General features: G+C 42.6%; 1 protein-coding gene and 1 pseudogene across 1 annotated transcript; one reads left to right on the top strand and one right to left on the bottom strand.

Annotated features, from left to right (window-relative positions):
• LOC139538606 (UDP-sugar transporter protein SLC35A5-like) overlaps positions 1–3,382 on the top strand; it is a 103,975-nt pseudogene extending 100,593 nt beyond the window's left edge.
• Positions 3,383–3,546: 164 nt separating this feature from the next.
• On the bottom strand, positions 3,547–19,189 carry LOC139538604 (coiled-coil domain-containing protein 80-like). Its single transcript, XM_071340830.1, has 10 exons — positions 18,884–19,189; positions 17,730–18,762; positions 16,462–17,180; positions 15,916–16,278; positions 15,579–15,735; positions 11,818–11,954; positions 9,581–9,732; positions 9,020–9,123; positions 6,819–6,902; positions 3,547–4,587 (listed from the first exon to the last, which is right to left on the bottom strand). The coding sequence occupies exons 2-10, from the start codon at positions 18,421–18,423 to the stop codon at positions 4,268–4,270; spliced, it is 2,730 nt and encodes a 909-aa protein (XP_071196931.1). The 5' UTR covers positions 18,424–18,762; positions 18,884–19,189; the 3' UTR covers positions 3,547–4,267.
• Between the last annotated feature and the right edge of the window lie 1,348 nt (positions 19,190–20,537).

Genomic DNA, 20,537 nt, shown 5'->3' with positions numbered 1-20,537 from the left:
GGGTTGCAATTTCTGAGGCTGGTAACTCTAATGAACTCATCCTCTGCAGCAGAGGTAACAAAGGGACTTCCTTTCCTGTGGCGGTCCTCATGAGAGCCAGTTTCAACATAGAGCTTGATGGTTTTTGCGACTGCACTTGAAGAAACTTTCAAAGTTCTTGAAATATTCCGTATTGACTGACCTTCATGTCTTAAAGTAATGATGGACTGTCGTTTCTCTTTGATTATTTGAGCTGTTCTTGCCATAATATGGACTTGGACTTGGTCAAATAGGGCTATCTTCTGTATACCCCCCTACCTTGTCACAACACAACTGATATGCTCAAGCGCATTAAGATGGAAAGAAATTCCACAAAGGCACACCTGTTCATTGAAATGCATTTCAGGTGACTACCTCATGAACCTGTTTGAGAGAACGCCAAGTGTGTGCAAAGCTGTCATCAAGGCAAAGGATGGCTACTTTGAAGAATCTCAAATATAAAATATATTTTGTTTAACACTTTTGTTGTTACTACATGATTCCACATGTGTTCTTTCATAGTTTTGATGTCTTCACTATTATTCTACAATGTAGAAAATAGTAAAAATAAAGAAAAACCCTTGAATGAGTAGGTGCTCTAAAACTTTTGACCAGTAGTGTGTGTGTGTACACACACACACACACACACACACACACACACACACACACACACACACACACACACACACACACACACACACACACACACACACACACACACACACACACACAGAGAGAGAGAGAAACCCAAACATAAACACAACCCACTCTCACACATATACAGTGTGACACAGGCAAACACACATGCACACTGAGGGCAACCGTGATTCTCATTTGTGTGTAATAATGATTTAGATTGTGGGGAAACCAATGTGATTCTGTGTAATGAACAGAGTTTAGATTCCCACCACAGCCTTAGCCCTGGGTAACTGCATTACAGTAGGTACATAGATGTATTCAATTAGGTTGGTTAGAGTATGATGATCAGTAGGAGGTTGTCTATCTATGGAGGCTCTGTGTGGAAATTGCCTGTAGACATAAATCTAGGATCAGCAAACCTTCCTCAAATCCTTAGTGTACCAAAAAACAGTTTGTGGCCGTCCTATCGCCTCTGGCCGTTCATTTCCTGTCGATTCTAATAAGGATGGGCACAGTTAATCGAATATCAGGATATCTGAACATACGTTAGCATTCGATTACTTGAGTAAGTGTTCATTTACATGTTTTATTTATTGTAGCCCTATTTCAACATTGAAAAGGCTTTGTTATAAATTAAATTATCCTTGTTACCTACAAGGATATACCATGACATTTTAAATACTTAAAAAAATAAACTTTTGAATATTGTTTTTATAACTGTGCGTTGCCACTTTTCGCCACTTCAAATAGCAATTACTGGCGAGCCCCTAACAGTTTCCAGAAGACCTGACACAGATCGATGCAAAACACTCACCAGAACCTTTTTGTAAGACAATCAGTTCTATCGTCTCTTTTACTGTTGCTTTTAACCCAAAACTACGGAGTAAAACAGCCTTCTGTTGTTTTACCTCTGCATTTGCGTCATACTAATTGATCAAGGGAGTCATTATAATTATCTGTATATTCCCAAAAATATCCTGATATTATTTGAATAGTGAAATAATGTAAAATGCCCTTCCCTAGATTCTACATGGTTTTTAATCGCCGTTGTTCATCGACATCCAGCAGGTAAACGCTAACACACCACATCCACCCACTGCTTTCAGACGTTCGTCTTTCTGGTGTTATTCCTCTCTAATCTCCACCATGCTTCCTTTGTGTTTGTGTAGGATGGGGAGGAGCTGGAGAGGCTGACCAAGCCAAACACAGACAGTGAATCAGAGGAGGAGTCTGTCTAGCCTCCCATTATGACCTCACAATGGCTCAACCCTGTGATGTCATCAGAATGCCTGGCTCTGTGACATCACAATGGACAAACTGTCAGTCCTGAATTATGACTTTGCTATAACCTGGCCTGTGACATCATCAGCCTGTGACATCAGAATGGACATGCTGTGTATTATGACATCAGAGCGGCTTGGCCTGTGGTTTTGTTGGCCTACTGTGATTGTCATAATTTATTGTACATCATAGATGCGGTAAAGAGGTCAATGGAACTCGACACAAACATGGAAATGCCACGGAAACGCATGGGGAAAAGATCCTGAGTCTCTTCATTGCCCCCCAGCAAAATGATCCTACATTTAGGCTATTGTTTATATGTGTATTCCACACTACTGTATGTTGAGTATAATGAGTGTATGGATGTCAACCCCAATACATGTTCATGTAATCACCAATCAACTGCATTGCAGTTAAAAGCGACTTTGACTACCATGACCGATTTCTAAATGCTAGCTATGCTACCAGCTTATACGAACAAGAGTTAGCATTTAGCAGTCACTTCTTCTAAACCCGAAAATAAACAACTTTTAAATGTTATTCTGTGAAAACTGGCAAATATATCATAATCTAATTTTAGTAACCACATTGTGGGCCTGTTCACAAATATTCACTTTGTTAGATCAGACTTGTTGAATGTGCGCCAATCCGGCGTCCTTCTTCTGTCCCCTAAGGTCTGCGTTCCATTGACCTCTCTACCGCATCTTTTCAGAAATGTGCTTGTTTGCGTATGAAATATGCTATACAAATAATATTGTAATGGAAGAAATGCTAAATATACAATTTTGTATATGTTGTTGTAGTTAAAATAATGCTATTGCTGTTATTGACACAGTGGCAAGGGTTACAGCTGTCAGATGTTGAGAAGTTGATATCTGCCGGTTATGATCTTATTTTGTCTCTGTTTTTCAAAACCAGTTTTTATTATACATTTGTTTGCATTATGTTGGTGGCTATTAAGAAATCTACTCAAGGCTGTTGGATGTTTGGGAGCTAAACTCGTTTTTCTAATCAGTTTGTCTTACCATTATTAAGTACTCACAAAGACCATACAGTACTAGCACACGGACCATGTGATTTGTTCTGGTCTCAGTCCATGTTACGTTCAGAAAACCCAATCTGACGGTAAAACATGTAAGATTGTGTTTGACATTACACACTGAAAAGTAATTGGCTTCTCTAGTGGTTTACATGTGTTCAACGGTGTTACTCCTCTCCTGTCCATGCTTATTGTGCCATATAATTTACACTTCTATCATGTATTCAAAAAAGCTTCTTGTGAAGTTATGTTTATGAAATCAGTAAAATGATATTATGCTGTATGCATTTAAGGCAATTTACACCTGGTTCTTTATATTACTATTCATGACACAGTGCATAATTACAATTTCTCACAGTCAACAGATTACCAAATGAACATTAAAAACTTCTGCCAAAAATACCATTATTTTGTCTAGCTATTTTTCCATTCTGTTGATCTGTGTTGTAATGTTCGAATTGAACCACCAGGGGGTGGTGTAGTATAATAAATGGTTACTGTGTGCGTAAAGAACCTCTGACTAGACATTTATACAAATTACTGACATGTGTATTAACTCAGAGAAACTGTTGATTGTAAACAAAGTTTTATTTGTCATAAAGCACAACGGAGTATAAATAAGAACAATGTGTAGCAACAGGAAACTTAAACGAGTTGAAAATTCATCTTAGAAACACAGTTATAGATCTGATATTGATAGCCTCAAATAAAAAATCCAATAAATACAAAGGTTTTGACTTATCTTTACGCTTGTATCTACAATAAGGTGAAAATTAACATTTGGTCAGGAATGGAATTGAAGTAGACATAGAAAATGTAAAATGTTGATAAGTTTTTCGATTGTAATTCTTAATACACAAGAACAAGACTGATATAAAGAAAGATTGAGATTGATGACATCGCTATCCAATCCTTTATTTCCTTCTAGTTCAAAACCAGGAAGTACAGAGCTAACCCCTTACCCTTTAACCCTGTGCATAAACTTCCTGAAAACACAATCCACTAATAAGGAGGCGAGACAAAGTTTATACTCATGCCCCTCACACACACACATGCCCAATTTTAATTAAATCTCTTTCCCCTAGCCCTAGATACTTACTGCTAACTTGTAGACCAGATTCAAGCGACATGGTGAAAATCCCATCTAGACTACCAGAGGGCTTGCTTACACCTATCTGATCCATTCAAATCTACAAAGGGCCATCAAGAAGCATCTATGAGATTAGGCAACATACTCCTTAGTGACCATATCATTGCTGATTGACTATTGACACCCTCTCCCCGACCCCTTTAGTAACCGTATCCCTGGTGATAAGCGTCCTGGTAACCGTCGTAGCCATTGTGATGGTACCCGTAGCCCCCATACTCGTCTTCGGGGCAGCGCATGCCCAGTGACTGCTGGATGGCCATCTCCTGCCTGCGGAGCTGCATGGAGTCCACCAGGTCGTAGATGTTGGCCATGGACCACATGGGGCTCGGGTACCACGACTTGACGTTGCCGTCCTTTCCCACCAGCAGCATGGAGAAGTACTCTGGGCTGATCTGGAAGTAGTTGCGAATGTCTTTGACCAAGGCGGCCGAGAGGCCCTCACGTTCCACCGTGGCGCTGCCTGGAAGGTGGAGAGAGCGATGGAGAGAGTCAGTCAATAGGCTTTGGTATGTTTGATATCTTTGACTAAAGAGGCATTCTCGCTCCATGGCCAAGCTGCCTCTCTAGAGTTAGAAAAGATTAGTTTGTGTTAATACTGCTATGGAAGAATTGAATTTCATATTATCCATTTAATGCGAAAGTGTGTGTGGATTCATTTCGTTGTCTTTTAAAGGTTCCGCTAAATTCAGCACCTCTGCCCCATCATCTTCCCCTGCAAAACTACCACTTCACTCAAGGAAAGCATTGATGGTAATTCCGAGTCTATTCAGTGAGCCGGATCATTTGGCTCCGTTTAGCTAAAAGAGACCTTTATTTAGCTCGCAAACAGTTCTTTGTTCAGTGGTGCTTAAAAATACCAAATCCATTATGTAAAGCCTAGAATGTTGCCTGCAATTATGTCACATCATGATATGCTAGTACAATTTTTACCTGACCATTTTTACCTGACCAAAAAAAATGAAGAAATAAAATGGAATGCACTGCAAAAATATGTATGGACCAGAATGAGGCTCTCTCCTCACTACCAATATTTACTGCAGTGAAGAATTACAATCTTCAGAGAATGTTTTTACAACGTATCTGCAGATAATCATTATCGGGTACTCAACAATCAGTAGTAACAGTATGTAAATGAGGGAGCCAATTGAATGGCTCTCGCAGATGCAATTCGGTTCCCGACATTCACCAAAAAGATCAGTTCAATAAGAGCTGTTCGTTCACGAACGACCCATCACTAAAGGAAAAGTCCATAAAGAGCTGTTCGTTCACGAACGACTCATCACTAAAGGAAAAGTCCATAAAGAGCTGTTCGTTCACGAACGACCCATCACTAAAGGAAAAGTCCATAAAGAGCTGTTCGTTCACGAACGACCCATCACTAAAGGAAAAGTCCATAAAGAGCTGTTCGTTCGCGAACGACCCATCACTAAAGGAAAAGTCCATAAAGAGCTGTTCGTTCACGAACGACCCATCACTAAAGGAAAAGTCCATAAAGAGCACATAAGAATACTATTTGGCAGGCTAGAGAAATTAAAGGGAGGGTTTACATATTTCCTCCCTAACACTCCGGCCACAGGAGCTGTCTGCGTGCTTGTGCAGCAGTGAGGGGTGTATGGATACAGGGCCGTGTGTGTGGTGTAGGCAGCAGCATCAGCAAGTTTTTTAGGTTGGGTCCCCTACCAGAGAGGAGACATCAAACAGGTAGCATGGAGAGAATACAGAAGAAGCAGCTGGGCTATAGGGACTTGGACTGGGGGAGACAGCAGGAGTTAGGGCTGAGGCTGGCCTACCTGCCTGCTGTGTCATTAAAACAACATCAGAAATTCAACATCATGGCTGTATGAACTGATTAAACTAAACATAACACATACAGCCCCATTGACCTACCACTTGCCCTTTTTTGTTTAATATTCATACAGCCATTTCCCGTATGCAGTATAATACAGTTGAAGTCGGAAGTTTACATACACTTAGGTTGGAGTCATTAAAACTAGTTTTTCAACCACTCCACAAATTTCTTGTTAACAAACTATAGTTTTGGCAAGTCGATTAGGACATCTACTTTGTGCATGACACAAGTAATTTTTCCAACAATTGTTTACAGACAGATTATTTCACTGTATCACACTTCCAGTGGGTCAGAAGTGTACATACACTAAGTTGACTGTGCCTATAAACAGCTTGGAAAATTCCAGAAAATTATGTGATGGCTTTAGAAGCTTCTGATAGGCTAATTGACATCATTTGGGTCAATTAGAGGTGTACCTGTGGATGTATTACAAGGCCTACCTTCAAACTCAGTGCATCTTTGCTTGACATCATGGGAAAATCAAAAGAAATCAGCCAAGACCTCAGAATTCTTTTTTAGTGTATGTAAACTTCTGACCCACTGGGAATGTGATGAAAGAAATAAAAGCTGAAATAAATCATTATCTCTACTATCTCTCCTGACATTTCACATTCTTAAAATAAAGTGGTGATCCTAACTGACCTAAGACAGGGATTTTTTACTCGGATTAAATGTCAGGAATTGTGAAAAACTGAGTTTAAATGTATTTGGCTAAGGTGTAATTTGAATTTGTAAGTCGCTCTGGATAAGAGCGTCTGCTAAATGACTTAAATGTAAATGTGTATGTAAAGTTCTGACTTCAACTGTACATATAGGTGGTGTGGAGACAACAGGGTTCTTACCGTTGATTGGATAGAGCTCTAGGACTCCTCCCTGGTCCACTGCCTCCATGCCAACCAGCTTCAGGATGGAGATGTGTCTCAGGCCTGGGTCACCATGGAAACCACCACCACATCGATGAACACACAGCAGATAGGACATAATAGCACATTAGAACAACAAAATAATATTTGCATTGCCCACCCCCTCTTTTACGCCGCTGCTACTCTCTGTTATTATCTATGCTCAGTCACTTTAAAAACTCTACCTACATGTACATATTACCTCAATTACCTCAACTAACCGGTGCCCCCGCACATTGACTCTGTACCGGTACCCCCTGTATATAGTCTCGCTATTGTTATTTTACTGCTGCTCTTTAATTACTTGTTCCTTTTATTATTTATTCTTATTCATATTTTTTAAACTGCATTATTGGTTAGGGGCTTGTAAGTAAGCATTTTACTGTAAGGTCTACACCTGTTGTATTCGGGCACATGTGACTAATACAATTTGATTTGATTAGTTTAGAAAAATTTATGTTATTTATCTTTGTGTAGCCTAAAATTAATCAACCAATCAATATACATGCAAAAACACAGATATTGAAACAAACAATTCTGAAAATCAACCTGCAATAGAGCATGAGGGAAATATGATAATGATGAGCATGGTTTTGAGTGTTTTACTCTACACAGAGTATTGACACACTCACAATCAGCTCTGGTTATTAACACCAATACTGAAGTTCTCGTGCACCACTGATTGTTCGTTTTTTTATTTTCATGTGGTGAATTTTCAATCCTCTTAGAACAAAACTCCAAACTGGTAACGCAGCCAGTCTTACATTCAGAACCTTTCATTGTGCGTTCATTGTGTTTGCAGGCATGTTTCCCCACACACCGAAAATATAATGAGTACATTGGTTGAATCACCAAAACACAACATAATGACATCTTCTCAACTTAGTTATTTTAACAACCAGTTTATCCAGTAGCAACACATTTAAGACCCATGTTTCAATGTTTCAAAATGTCCCTTGGAATGTAGTATGCTACAGAACATTAAATGACAGTACATTACACTGTTTTCACATTAGGCAATACACTTGCACTACCCATACAATTTTACTCAACATCAAATTTCCATAATTTCTATCTCATGTGTGATCAAAGGTGTGATCATTGAATACATCTTTCAAAATGTAATCAAATTAAAGAAATGAAAAAAACAATATTTAGCAGGCATTAGTTTGTATCAAGCCTGTCTTGAACATTTGGCCATAGGTTGTCATCGAAATCGCAGTAAATATCATTGTTGGTTAAGGGCTTGTAAGTAAGTCCTTACAGCCCTTACACTACAGCCCCTTATAAGGGCTTGTAAGTAAGAATTTCACGGTAAGGTTTACACTTGTTGTATTCGGCGCATGTGACAAATAAAGTTCGATTTGATTTGTTCATGCATCCCGGAAAACCCTTTTTGCATGGTTATTCCTAGCCTGACATACAGTACCAGTCAAAAGTTTGGACACACCTACTCATTCAAGGTTTTTTTTATTTTTAATTTGTACTATTTTCTACATTGTAGAATAATAGTGAAGACATCAAAATTATGAAATAACACATATGGAACCATTTAGTAACCAAAAAAGTGTTAAACAAATCTAAATATATTTCATATTTAAGATTCTTCAAAGTAGCCACCCTTTGCCTTGTTGACAGCTTTTCATAGTTTTGATGAAAGCCCCCCCCCCCCTAAAATCCTATCTGACTGTATGGCCTTCCTCTTGCTCTTTTTGTTAGTATGATCTTTTACCAGATCTAATGTGCTATATTCTCCCTCGTCAATTGTGTTGGTGCGTGTCTCTGTCCCTGAATGCGTATGCACATGTCTGCGAGAAACAATTATAATGGTCCTCCTCAATCTCAGTGACTGCCAACACTTATATTATGACTACTAAAGTATATGTGTTTACCTATCAATCTAAAATTCAACAAATGGATAGAGAGCCTAATGTTCTTCTGTATGAGATCAGGTCTGACTGGAGGCTGTTGTAAATCTAATATGATTTACACATACTTTGAACCACAGGGAGCAGTGTGTATGTGTGTGAGTGTGTGTGTGTGTAACAACCCCTAGGCACTAGACTAGTCACTTCCTGTAGATGGGATAAATATTGTTTAAGGAATATGATAATAACTCAACAATTCCTTCTTATACTCACCCAGGTTGCAGGCTTGGCTGGTCAGGGCATAGAGTTGCTGCTGATAGGCCCATTCCTCATCGTTGGGGGCGGAGATTACAAACAGGCGACGCCTCCAACGGAACCTGAGAACCCAAAGACGGAACTAGGATGAAAGATGTAGATTAAACAGTCATGTCATCAACCAAGTCATTTTCTGTCCAAACTCCAGACCCTTTGGCTCACTGTCAGACTGGAATTTAGTCTCTATTGCAACAAACCACAGTCAATCTGTTGAAGACAGAAATATAGGACCATAGTCAATCAATCCAAGACAATGGTGTTAACGTAGAGTACTAGAAGTACAGGCTCGTGCATACTGTCCGCCATCAGAGCCAAGTTTAGCTCATAAAGAACTGTTGAATTTGTGGTGCAGGTGATTTAGTGTGAATATTCATGTTGACTACAAATTCTGACCACAGCCTCCTCAACGAGACCCCTGCCTAGCTTGAGACAATATTCTCACTGGCTATGAGCTAATGACTGTTTAAAATTCCAGACGCTGCCACAGCCATCAGCAAGACTAACGTGCACACACACTACCTGGAGAGGAAGTTCTCCAGTGATCTGGGTTTGTCCTCCTTCTTGCAGACAACTCCGTCTCTCTTCTGCTGTTCCATCTCTCTGATGCGAGAGGAGAAGGTGTCGATGTAATCAAACACAGCCTTCATGGCGATCGGGACCTCGTAGGATTGCTGTTAGAGGGACAAACACACATCAAGACAGAAAAAAGACAGTGGACCAAAAAGATAAGCATTGGAGGATTTGAGTGTACAATCCTTATTCGATTCTTTAAGTTGTCAGGAGAAAAACATAACAAATGCTATTCCTTTGTTATACCTATCCCAGTATTCCTAGAAAATTGTGTATCCTTTATGTTTTCGATGAGAATCAGATTCCCTTCACACACAGCAAATTTGTGGGTGTTAAACTATTGGAGTTGAGTTAAAAAGTGTTGTGAGTGTTATATCTGATTCTAGTGGGGTTAACACCAGTGGGATTGAAATTGACACCACCTGCGGTGAATAAATGGAATTGAAATTGACACCACCTGTGGTTAATAAATTAAGTGTTAACCAGGTGGTGTTGTTACTCGACTGTTGAGTTAATTTCCGTTAACTCTCTCAGAGTGAAAAAGACATGGGTGGGGCCTCATTATTATATTTCCCAGCATGCTTTGTTGCAGGTTGCTTTTTAGAATAGTTTTAATATCTATGTTTCTGCATGCACAATGATTGATTAATTTATCTTATACTACACAAAGATAAATAACATAAATGTTTCTAAGCAAATCCAATCTGTAAGTGGTTGGATTTATTTAACCCATTATTGAGATGGTTTAGGTAGTCTCATTGATCAACCTTTCCTACCTTGGCAGTCATTTTAACTGCAGGTTGCGGGGGATTAAAAGTTCAAATTCTTCAATATCCTATGGCTGGATTTGAATAGGAATTATGTAACACTTTGGAAGCCAGCATAATATGACTTGTTGATGTGGCCAGCAAACCAGGAGTTTCAGACAACTGTGTTAGGGTGAAACTTGAATGTTGAAGTATGGTATAGTCAAAAAAAGTCATTTATTGTGATAAATAATTACATTTTGATGATAAAATATAAATTTAGGCACTCTCTGAAAGCTACTGGACTGAAAGCATTTGAATGCAACAATCATGTCTCTGTCACTAGCAAACACAGTCATGGGTGGTACAGGTACCTCTAAAATTAACTTGAGTGGCACCCTGGAAAATAAATATGCAAATAAGGCTTTACACCCTACAGTGTTAAAAGAACAACAAAAAATGAGTTACGGTAACACCACAGGTGTTAATTGCATAACACTGAGGAAGTGTAACAGCATCTGCCCTAATAAAGTGTTAATTTAAGTCCAAATTTGCAACACCCATGGTGTTAGGGACCCAACACTCTTGGGGTCTTAGTTCATCAACACTTTGAAAAGTGTTAGTCATATACACACTAAGAAAGTGTTACATTTAACACTGTGGGTGTTCAAATTCTGATCTCAAATTTGCTCAGTTCAGAATGTGATATTCCCCAATGCAGCATTACACACTCACAGAAGCACAGGCACACAAACTTTCTAATGGATCAGGTGAGGGTCTGCTGCCATGGATACAGTCTCCCTCACTGTTTTTCGCATTCCCTGTCACTCCCCTCTCTCTCTCTCCCTCTCTCTTACCCACACCATGTGCCCTGTAATGTTAATAGAATTTCCTGTCTGTACTGACAGCATTAGAGGGTTGCTTGCACACTGGCGTCTTTGTTTAATCCGCCTGAAAACAACCTGGTGGTTTACACACACACACACACACACACACACACACACACACACACACACACACACACACACACACACACACACACACACACACACACACACACACACACACACACACACACACACACACACACACACACACACACACACACACACACACACACAAACACAAACACAGCTGTTGGGAGAACGTCATGATGTGTGAATTAAACCAGTGTTTAATCACGGCAGGATGTTTACAGTATGGAGAAGGCAGGTCAGCCAACATGAGTCTATGTCTAATTGGCCAAACAGAGAGGTTAGGTGTATGTGCTCCATTTAGCTCACTTGGCAAGATGGTTGGGTCGAGTAGTAGACTTTAGTTCTAAACGGAATGGTCCAAAAAGTGCGGACTCCGACAATGCGGTGTGCCAGATTGCAAAATAATGCACGCCTAGTAAGACACCTAGAAAAAGAGAGAGAGAAAGAGCGAGACAAAACCCACCTTGGCTCTCATGTCAGTGTCAGTGAGAACCATGTAGAAGTCGTTAAATGTCATATAAAACTCCTTCCTGAGCTCTGTGATCAGATCCTGGTTCACCAGGTCCTCCTGACGAAGACCCGTCATAGGCTTGTCGTTCTCTGGGAGGGGAAGAGAAGGAGAAGGGAGAGAAGAGAGCGAGAGAAAATTGAGAAACAGACAACCAATTAAAATTGAGTTTAGTACAATTTAACAGACTCCTGTCCAGAGCAACTTACAATAATGAGTGCATTTTCAGATAAGGAAGCTAAAACTACTGCATAGTACAACCAGAGTCATGGGGAAACAGGGATTGGACATCCCACTTCCTACCAGAGACTGGATGGGTTGACATATGTTTCCCTCATAATATTTAGGAGAGGTGGAGTCATGGCCTTATTAGTTATTATTGGTTACACCTATCCCTGTCTCTTCAGCTCTGCAAAAATAGAGGTAGGGTAAGGAGGGGACTACTGGGGGAATCGACGGTTGATTTTGGGCGAGCGTCTGTTTGAGGTAAAATAGATCTACCACCCAAAAGGAGGGCAATGGTGTGTTTACTCTAGGCTTACTGCTTCCTCTGAGAAGACACACACACGAACGCGCACGCACACACACACTGAGGCCATCTCTATTACCAAACATTGGCAATATTCTGTATCAAACAGAGTGAGAGGGAGATGGCTGAGGAGGAAGAAGCCAATCTAGATTGTTTGTCTTATTTTTATTTCCTTCAACTCTTTGGAATGTCTCACTCCCTTTCAACATGGATATTCCTTAAAAAAAAAAATGAATGCTTGTTGAGGCAGACCAGATTGCATCTCAGACTACATTCCAGATCTCACTCTGTTTTCCTTTGTTTTGATTGGAATCCCACCCAAAAGACCACAGCTCTCTTCAACATGAGGGAATGACAGAGGCCATTTGTTGACTTACTGTATGTTTTGACTGGAAACCCATCAGTCTCCACCCCAAGGATTTTCTTTTAAACCCAATGTTTCCTGATGTGATTGAGAGGATAAGGACTCCAAATTTCTGCTTTATACTATAAACAGAACTGGTCACCTTTTGAAAGCATACAGCAATATATATGAAGATGTTTTCAATCCACAACCATCCCCCTCCTCTTTCTACAGAAAACAAATGTTGTATTCCTATGGATTACATATACAGTATCTGTAGCGCCATGGTTTCTCAGGCAAAGCGGTGATCCATCTATCTATCCTGAACAGGAATATCCTCAGGCAGGAAGTTGGCTTGATCACATGGCTTAGAGGAGCTAACACAGCTAGCACATTTGGTTCCTTGGAAGTTGTGGGAACGTATGTTTTTGGTTTCCCATTGGTACTGGGAATGAAGCCATACGTTTCCTGACTTTTTAGGATGCAGGGAGGTTCTGAGAACGTTTCACTATGGTTCCCTGAAAGTTTTCTTGAGAAGTTTTCTTAACATTCTAATGACGAAAATGATTAGTTATTTGAAGGTAATTAAATAACGTTCTGAGAACATGTTTCCATAAGACTTTTAATAACACTGCTAGCTTAATTTGGGTTAACTGTTCTGAACTCCAAGCACAGCTAGGAGACATGGAAATTCATTAACTTATGCTGAAGTACTGAAATTCCCACCTAAGAAACATGGTTCTCAGAACGTTATGTGCAATCTGGTTATCCTGCACCATTCCCAGAACATTGTGCGAAGGTTGTATGCAAAATAACTATCGGATAACCCCACTCCAAGAAACAAATGGTTCATGAACATTATGTGCTAGCTGGGACTGTAGCTACCACTTACACAGCCCACAGCTATAGCCCTTAATCACAGCACCCTGTACACAGCACCCTGTACACACACACCCTGTACACACACACCCTGTACACACACACACACACACACACACACACACACACACACACACACACACACACACACACACACACACACACACACACACACACACACACACACACACACACACACACACACACACACACACACACAAACACACACACACATACACACACACACACACACACACACACACACTGACCAATGCCTCAAAGTCTGCATTACACTCAAAGGTAAGGATGATGTCATCCAACACAGGGAACCTTTTTCCAGCTGTGAAAGGACCATTTACACACGGACACACACACACCCGCACGAACACACACACACGCTCACCCGCACGAACACACACACACATTAACCCTTGGAGCGATGCTCGGAACATAAAACTAACCACCGTCCGGTTCGTAACATGGGTGGGTGTGACATCACCTCAAAACTTTCTGGTATTCTGTCTGTGGAACATGTCGTTGTGTAGAATCAGAGAGAATAATAACATTTTATACAGTAGGGCTGTGTCCTGACATTAACACATCCTAACTATAGGCTGGAGGCAGGATTCAAATCTCCATAAAACTACAAATATTGTCGCTTGCCAAGCCCAATTTACAACGCAAATCTCATAAGACGCATTTGTAATCTTGAGCCATCTGAATAAGTAGCTTTGAAGAAAATCAACAAAAGGGAGACACTAATTCATCTTGAAGATAAGCCATGTAAGCTAACCCAAGACACATGAGTGTGTGGTGAGCTGTGTGTGTGTGTGTGAGAGAGAGGTGACCTAACTCTAGCTTACACATTAGCTGCAGAGGAAGCAGACTTTCCCCATGTCACCAATGATAAACTAGGAAGGTATTCAGCCGGGATCGCCACCCACCACACACACACACACACACACACACAGGCGGACTTACCATTAGGCAGAAGAGGCAATTGCCTCAGGTCTCACATTATCAAGGGGCCTAATGAGCTGAGCGTAAAAAAAAAAATATATATATATATATATATACAAATATTACAATAGTTTCTCTGCTTGAGGCCCCCCTCATGCTCCGCTCGAGGCATAATACATAAATATGAATAAAAATCCCCTTCAAAAGCTGTCTGTTTAATCTAGAGATATGCATGGGCTGAATCTTAATCCACTGCATCCGCCGATGTCTGCCTTCCGCATCGGTGGTGGAAGGTGGCAGAGCTACAGAGGTGTTTCTCTGTAGCTTTTTCTCATGAAAACGTCTGTAGCGATCGAACGGTTTGGCCAATAAATGATTATGCCCATTCTATGGAAAGGTGAGACTCTCACAAACACAAAGCCCCCCTTCCGATCCGTGTGGCCACATGGCGAAGCAGTCATGGCGAAGCAGTGAAAGCCTTTGTGCACCATTAACTTTCATGTCTGGGACTCAGGAGGCTTTGGCGCTGTCACCACATTGTGTCTTTGCAATGGTAGTGTCATCCTGTTCACAGTGTTATCGTGTCGAGCCTCTCTTATTGTTTGCTGCAGACTCACTCCAGACACCTGCTAGCCTTCTGTTCTATCAGAGGAGTTTAGGATAGCAGGGGTAAAATCAGGACAGGGCAGTAACAGCAATACAGGACACCTACTGTAACTTAAGGGCTCAATTGAATCCGTATCGCCGAAGTTCAGCGCTATAGCGCGTTTGAAATCTAAAGGCAATGTTCCCACGTTCGCGGAGACTGCATTTACGGTATGTCGGCTGAATCAGAAATTACCTTTACATTTCAAGTGTACTATAGCCGATACGGACTGTTCTGTCCTGTACAGGCTACGTGTAGTAACAATAATAATAATACATTACATTTATATAGAGTTTTCAAGGACCCAAAGTCACTTAAACTTTTCCTGCAATACTGTGTTAGTAGAGATGTGTACATACCCAGCTGGTAGTGATCTATCTTCATTGTGGAGTTGGTGACAGAGCCAAAGATGGTGATGATGGAGACTTTCCTGATGGCCATCTCACACACCGTCTCCAGGTACTCATCCCTCTGTTGCACATACATAGTGCTCTCCTCACTGGGGGCCGTTATGATCTGGAGACACACACACAGAAAGAGACTGGGTTAGACACACACACACACACACACTGCTGTGGAGATTGTGTTTATAATAGACAGCGGGGATGGAGAGGATGGAGACTGATTTTACTACCCTGCCCTCGGCAACACTGTTGTGCTAAGAATCTAGACAGGCTGCAAAACACTGGTACTTACCACAAGTCGTCTCCTGTTCTCAAAGTAGGTCAGGAAGGAAGCCAGGGTACCCTTAGGAGGCGGAGGCTTCTTGGTGGGTTTGTGGTACTCCTCTTTCTTGTGATTCTTCAACACCTTCTTTCCGTTCTTCTTCCCGTTGTTTTTCCCCTCCTTCCCCACCTTCGCTCCTCTCCTCTCTGCCTTGTCCCTCTTGGTGGCCTTTTCCGGTTTGCCGTTCTTTTTCTTCTTCTTCTCAGTATTGTCGTGTTTTCCCTTGCCCCTCTTGGTTGGGCTGACCTCTGTGTTGACCTCTGTCTGTGTCTCTGGGATGCTGGCGGTGGGCCGGCTTGATTCATAATTCTCCTCATACTCATTATTCAACACCTGGAGAGAAGAGAGGAGAGAAGAGAAGAGGAGAGGAGAGAAAAGTAGAGGATAGGAGAGAAGAGGACTTTATTGATCACCAAAATCAAGCCTGATGCAACAAATGCAACAGAGAACAACATACAGCAACATTCTGTCTCAACATCAATGTAATAAGTGAAATGTAATAAGTCAACTGCATACCTTCCCATTCTTCCTTTTGGTAGGTTTGCCCTTGGTGGGTTTGTGCTGGGTGGGTATCACTCCGGCCAGTTTACGGCCATTGTGGTCCTTCCCTTCCTTGTCTGTTCGGTTGTCCCCAGACGTGGTGGTTTTGGGCGGGTACCTCGCCCTGTCTCTCCCCTTGTCTCTGCGGTTATAGGGCTCAGGCGTGGTCCTAGGGGCAGGCAGCCAGTGAGGGGTGGTTTGGGCTTTTGTGGGTCTCTGGGTTCTGGTGGTAGTGGTGGTGGTCTGTCGTGTGGTCACAGGACGTTTAGTTGTGGTTGTTGTGGGCTTTGGTGTGGTTGTTGCTTTCGTTGTTGTCGTGGTGGCTTTTGTCGTGGTCGTCGTGGGTCTTGTTGTTATCGAAGTTGTCGTTGGCCTCGTTGTCGTCGACCTCGTGGCAATGGTGGTGGTTGTTGTGGGTCTCCTCATTGGCTTCCTCGCAGGCGGCTTCCTCTCTGGGATCGGGTCTACCTGTCCACCTGTTTCAACTTCCATCCCTGAGTCTCCACCCCCACCACCCACTTGGCCCTCTACTCCCGCCCCTTTACACTTCTGGACAAATCCCTTCTGTCGGATCTTCTCCAGCTTCCTCATTGGTGCCTGGTCGATGACCTCGTACATGGCCTCCAGCCTGACTGGATAGGGGTACCTCTCCTCCACTTGCAGTGTTTTCCTCAGGAGCACCATACCAAACTTACCTGGACAGGACAGGGTGACAAGTTTCATTTACTGAGTAAAGTAGACTAGCTAATATGGCTTTGGCCACAAGCAACATGCCGAAACGAGAAAAACTCAGCAAGCATGCTGTAAGCATCCCAAACTTACCTGTAAAGACTCAGATTTATGTTATTAATTTTCACTGCTTGTCAGCATAAAACATGCAGTAAACATACAAATAGCCAGCATCACACCAAGCACCCCCATAACCCCCACTCCTAACACCAAGCACCCCCATAACCCCCACTCCTAACACCAAGCACCCCCATAACCCCCACTCCTAACACCAAGCACCCCCATAACCCCCACTCCTAACACCAAGCACCCCCATAACCCCCACTCCTAACACCAAGCACCCCCATAACCCCCACTCCTAACACCAAGCACCCCCATAACCCCCACTCCTAACACCAAGCAGGTGTTGACAGATCTGAATGGCAGGTTCAATCTAGCCCCCACAGAGATTCTCTTAGATCTGCTAACACTGAAGGAGTAGGGCTAGGGGATGTTTCCAGGTGGGCCAAGCCTACCTTTCTCCAGTTTGAGGAAGGTCATGAGGCGGGGGATAAGCACTTTGTCCAAAGGTTCCTCCATCACCTTCCCCTCGCTGGTGATCCGCCTCACCTTCCCACCCATCTCCCCCTCCTGGTGGAATATCACGATCTGCTGCACGTGCCTCTCTGCCAGCTCACAGTACACGTCTGGCTTCAGCAGTGTCATCATCAGCCGGTAGTAACCATCTGAGTCATGTGGAGCAGAAATCACCAGGACTCGGTTCTTCCCTGCAAAGCTCGCCAGGAGGTTAGGCGAGCCTGAGCTGCTTGGCATTCGGGTCTGTCTGGCCCTCGCCCCGGGAGTGCCTTCATCCTGAAACATGCCAGACTGGAGGGGAGCCATCTTCCCAGCTACCCTCCTCCCTGCTGCCCTTGCCAGCGCTCCACCTCTCCTGCCCTGTCCAGACCCAGTCCTGGGCTGAAGAACAGAGACCTGGTCCGCCTGCATGTCCTCCTCGCGCCTGGCACTGATCCCGGAGGGCACCGAGGGGGAGCCGGGTCCTGGGCGGGTTCCTCCCACGCCGACAGTGCGCCCGAGCTGCAGACGCCCGGTATTGAGTTTGGTGCGTTGGCGCAAGGGAAACCTTCTGAGGTGGGCCTGTTTGTCGGCGTGTCCTGCCCACGCTAGCAGACACAGCAGGGACAGACCCAGGACAAACTCTCCCCGCATTATTGTAAACTGTTAGTTACAATAAACAACCAGAAAGAGAGAAGAATATCCAATAGTGGACATGGGACCTGTGTGCGTCTTTAGAGCATTTATGTTCAATAAATAAGAAATAAAGTCCAGCGCAGTAAAAAAAAACAGAGTGCAAGAGAGAGGCCAACACTTTATTATTGTGTTTTAAAGCATGCCTTTACTTTTTGCAGTGGAACACCAGCCAAACCCAAACCCCACTTCACCAGCCTGCGATCAACCTGAGAGCCGCGTGAAAACGCAGACAGGAAAACTCACCAGAGAGGTTCTAAAATATCCAAACCAGGCACCAATTGACGGAGTCAGCAATTCCTGAAAAACATTCGGGGTATTTAGAAACCGTTAATCCAAACTTCCAACTTCAGCTCTCAAAATAACCACACAAATTAGGAAAATACGCGGACTTTGCCAATTCTGGAAAAATGTTTCATACCATTTATAAACTCCGAGTGTACGCGACATTTTAACATCCACAAGTAAACAGATATACAGCACTGTCTCGAAAACAATTCCGTGTTATTTTATTCTCGGACCTGACCATTATTTAAAAAGATCGTTTTTTCCAACTATCAAAGTAATCCAACTAAAAAGCAGGGCGTTTTACGCATAGCAAGCCTAGTTCGATTTCAAGAGGAAAACCTGCACAGAGTGGCTCTTCTGTATGGGAAATGCGTCTCCCTCTTCTTTCTCCCGACTCCTCAACCTAAACTACAGAAGCTATCCCAGTAATGTCGACACCTTTAAGCTTGCCCTGCCTCAGACTCTCCTCGCTAGCGCAGTGGCGCTATACCAGCCTGGTCTCATAGACTAGACGTAACATAATAAATGTAAATCTAGTAGACAAACATTTGTGTCAAATCAAGACAAATAAAATCAAATTGTATTAGTCACATGCGCCAAATACAACAGTTTTAGATATTACAGTGAAATGCCTACTTACGAGCCCCTAACCATCAATGCAGTAAAAATAAAGATAAGAATAAGAGATGAAAGTAACAAGTAATTAAAGAGCAGAAAGTAAAATAACAATAGGGAGACTATATACAGGGGGGTACTGATACAGAGTCAATGTGCGGGGGCACTGGTTAGTTGAGGTAGTATGTACATATATGTAGAGTTAATAAAGTGACTATGCATAGATGACAACAGAGAGTAGCAGTGGTGTAAAGAGGGGGAGGGGGGTAATGCAAATTGTCTGGATAGCCATTTGACTAGATGTTCAGGAGTCATGGCTTGGGGGTTGAAGCTGTTTAGAATGTTTATAGGCTTATGTAGCCAAAATGTATCTATGATCGTACGCTATCCATTTATGTTTTTTGTATGCTATTTTAATATGAGAATTAACCAATGATATCAGGCCACACCCGGCCATGATTACAGACACCTGTGTGTCTTTTTTCACTATATAAATGAGTCATCCCGCAGTGTTTGTCATTATACCCTGATGAAGACAGCTTGTCTGTCTAAACATTGGACATAAATCTTTTTGCATCTGAGCTCCTAGAGTGTGCGGCTCTCCTTTATTTTTTTAGAAGCCTCTTGGACCTAGACTTGGCGCCCCGGTACCGCTTGCCGTGCGGTAGCAGAGAGAACAGTCTATGACTAGGGTGGCTGGAGTCTTTGACAATTTTTAGGGCCTTCCTCTGACACCGCCTGGTATAGAGGTACTGGATGGCAGGAAGCTTGGCCCCAGTGACGTACTGGGCTGTATGCACTACCCTCTGTAGTGCCTTGCGGTCAGAGGCCGAGCAGTTGCCATACCAAGCAGTGATGCAACCAGTCAGGATGCTCTCAATGTTGCAGCTGTAGAACCTTTTGAGGATCTGAGGACCCATGACAAATCTTTTCAATCTCCTGAGGGGGAATAGGTTTTTGTCGTGCCCTCTTCATGACTGTCTTGGCATGCTCGGACCATGTTAGTTTGTTGGTGATGTGGACACCAAGGAACTTGAAGCTGTCAACCTGCTCCACTGCAGCCCCGTCGATGAGAATGGGGACGTGCTCGGTCCTCTTTTTCCTGTAATCCACAATCATCTCCTTTGTCTTGATCACGTTGAGGGAGAGGTTGTTGTTCTGGCACCACATGG

Source organism: Salvelinus alpinus, chromosome 14 (genome assembly GCF_045679555.1).
Source record: "Salvelinus alpinus chromosome 14, SLU_Salpinus.1, whole genome shotgun sequence".
NCBI lineage: Eukaryota > Metazoa > Chordata > Actinopteri > Salmoniformes > Salmonidae > Salvelinus > Salvelinus alpinus.
The sequence above is the reverse complement of the archived record's forward strand: the minus strand, read 5'-3'. Positions and strand labels throughout refer to the sequence as shown.

Coding starts and splice junctions, on each gene's coding strand:
- LOC139538604 (XM_071340830.1), bottom strand. CDS start 18,423: ATGCGGGGAGAGTTTGTCCTGGGTCTGTCCCTGCTGTGTCTGCTAGCG. Junction 9,124..9,580: donor CTGGAGAACTTCCTCTCCAG/GTAGTGTGTGTG, acceptor TTGGGTTCTCAG/GTTCCGTTGGAGGCGTCGCC. Junction 6,903..9,019: donor CAGCCAAGCCTGCAACCTGG/GTGAGTATAAGA, acceptor ATGGTGACCCAG/GCCTGAGACACATCTCCATC.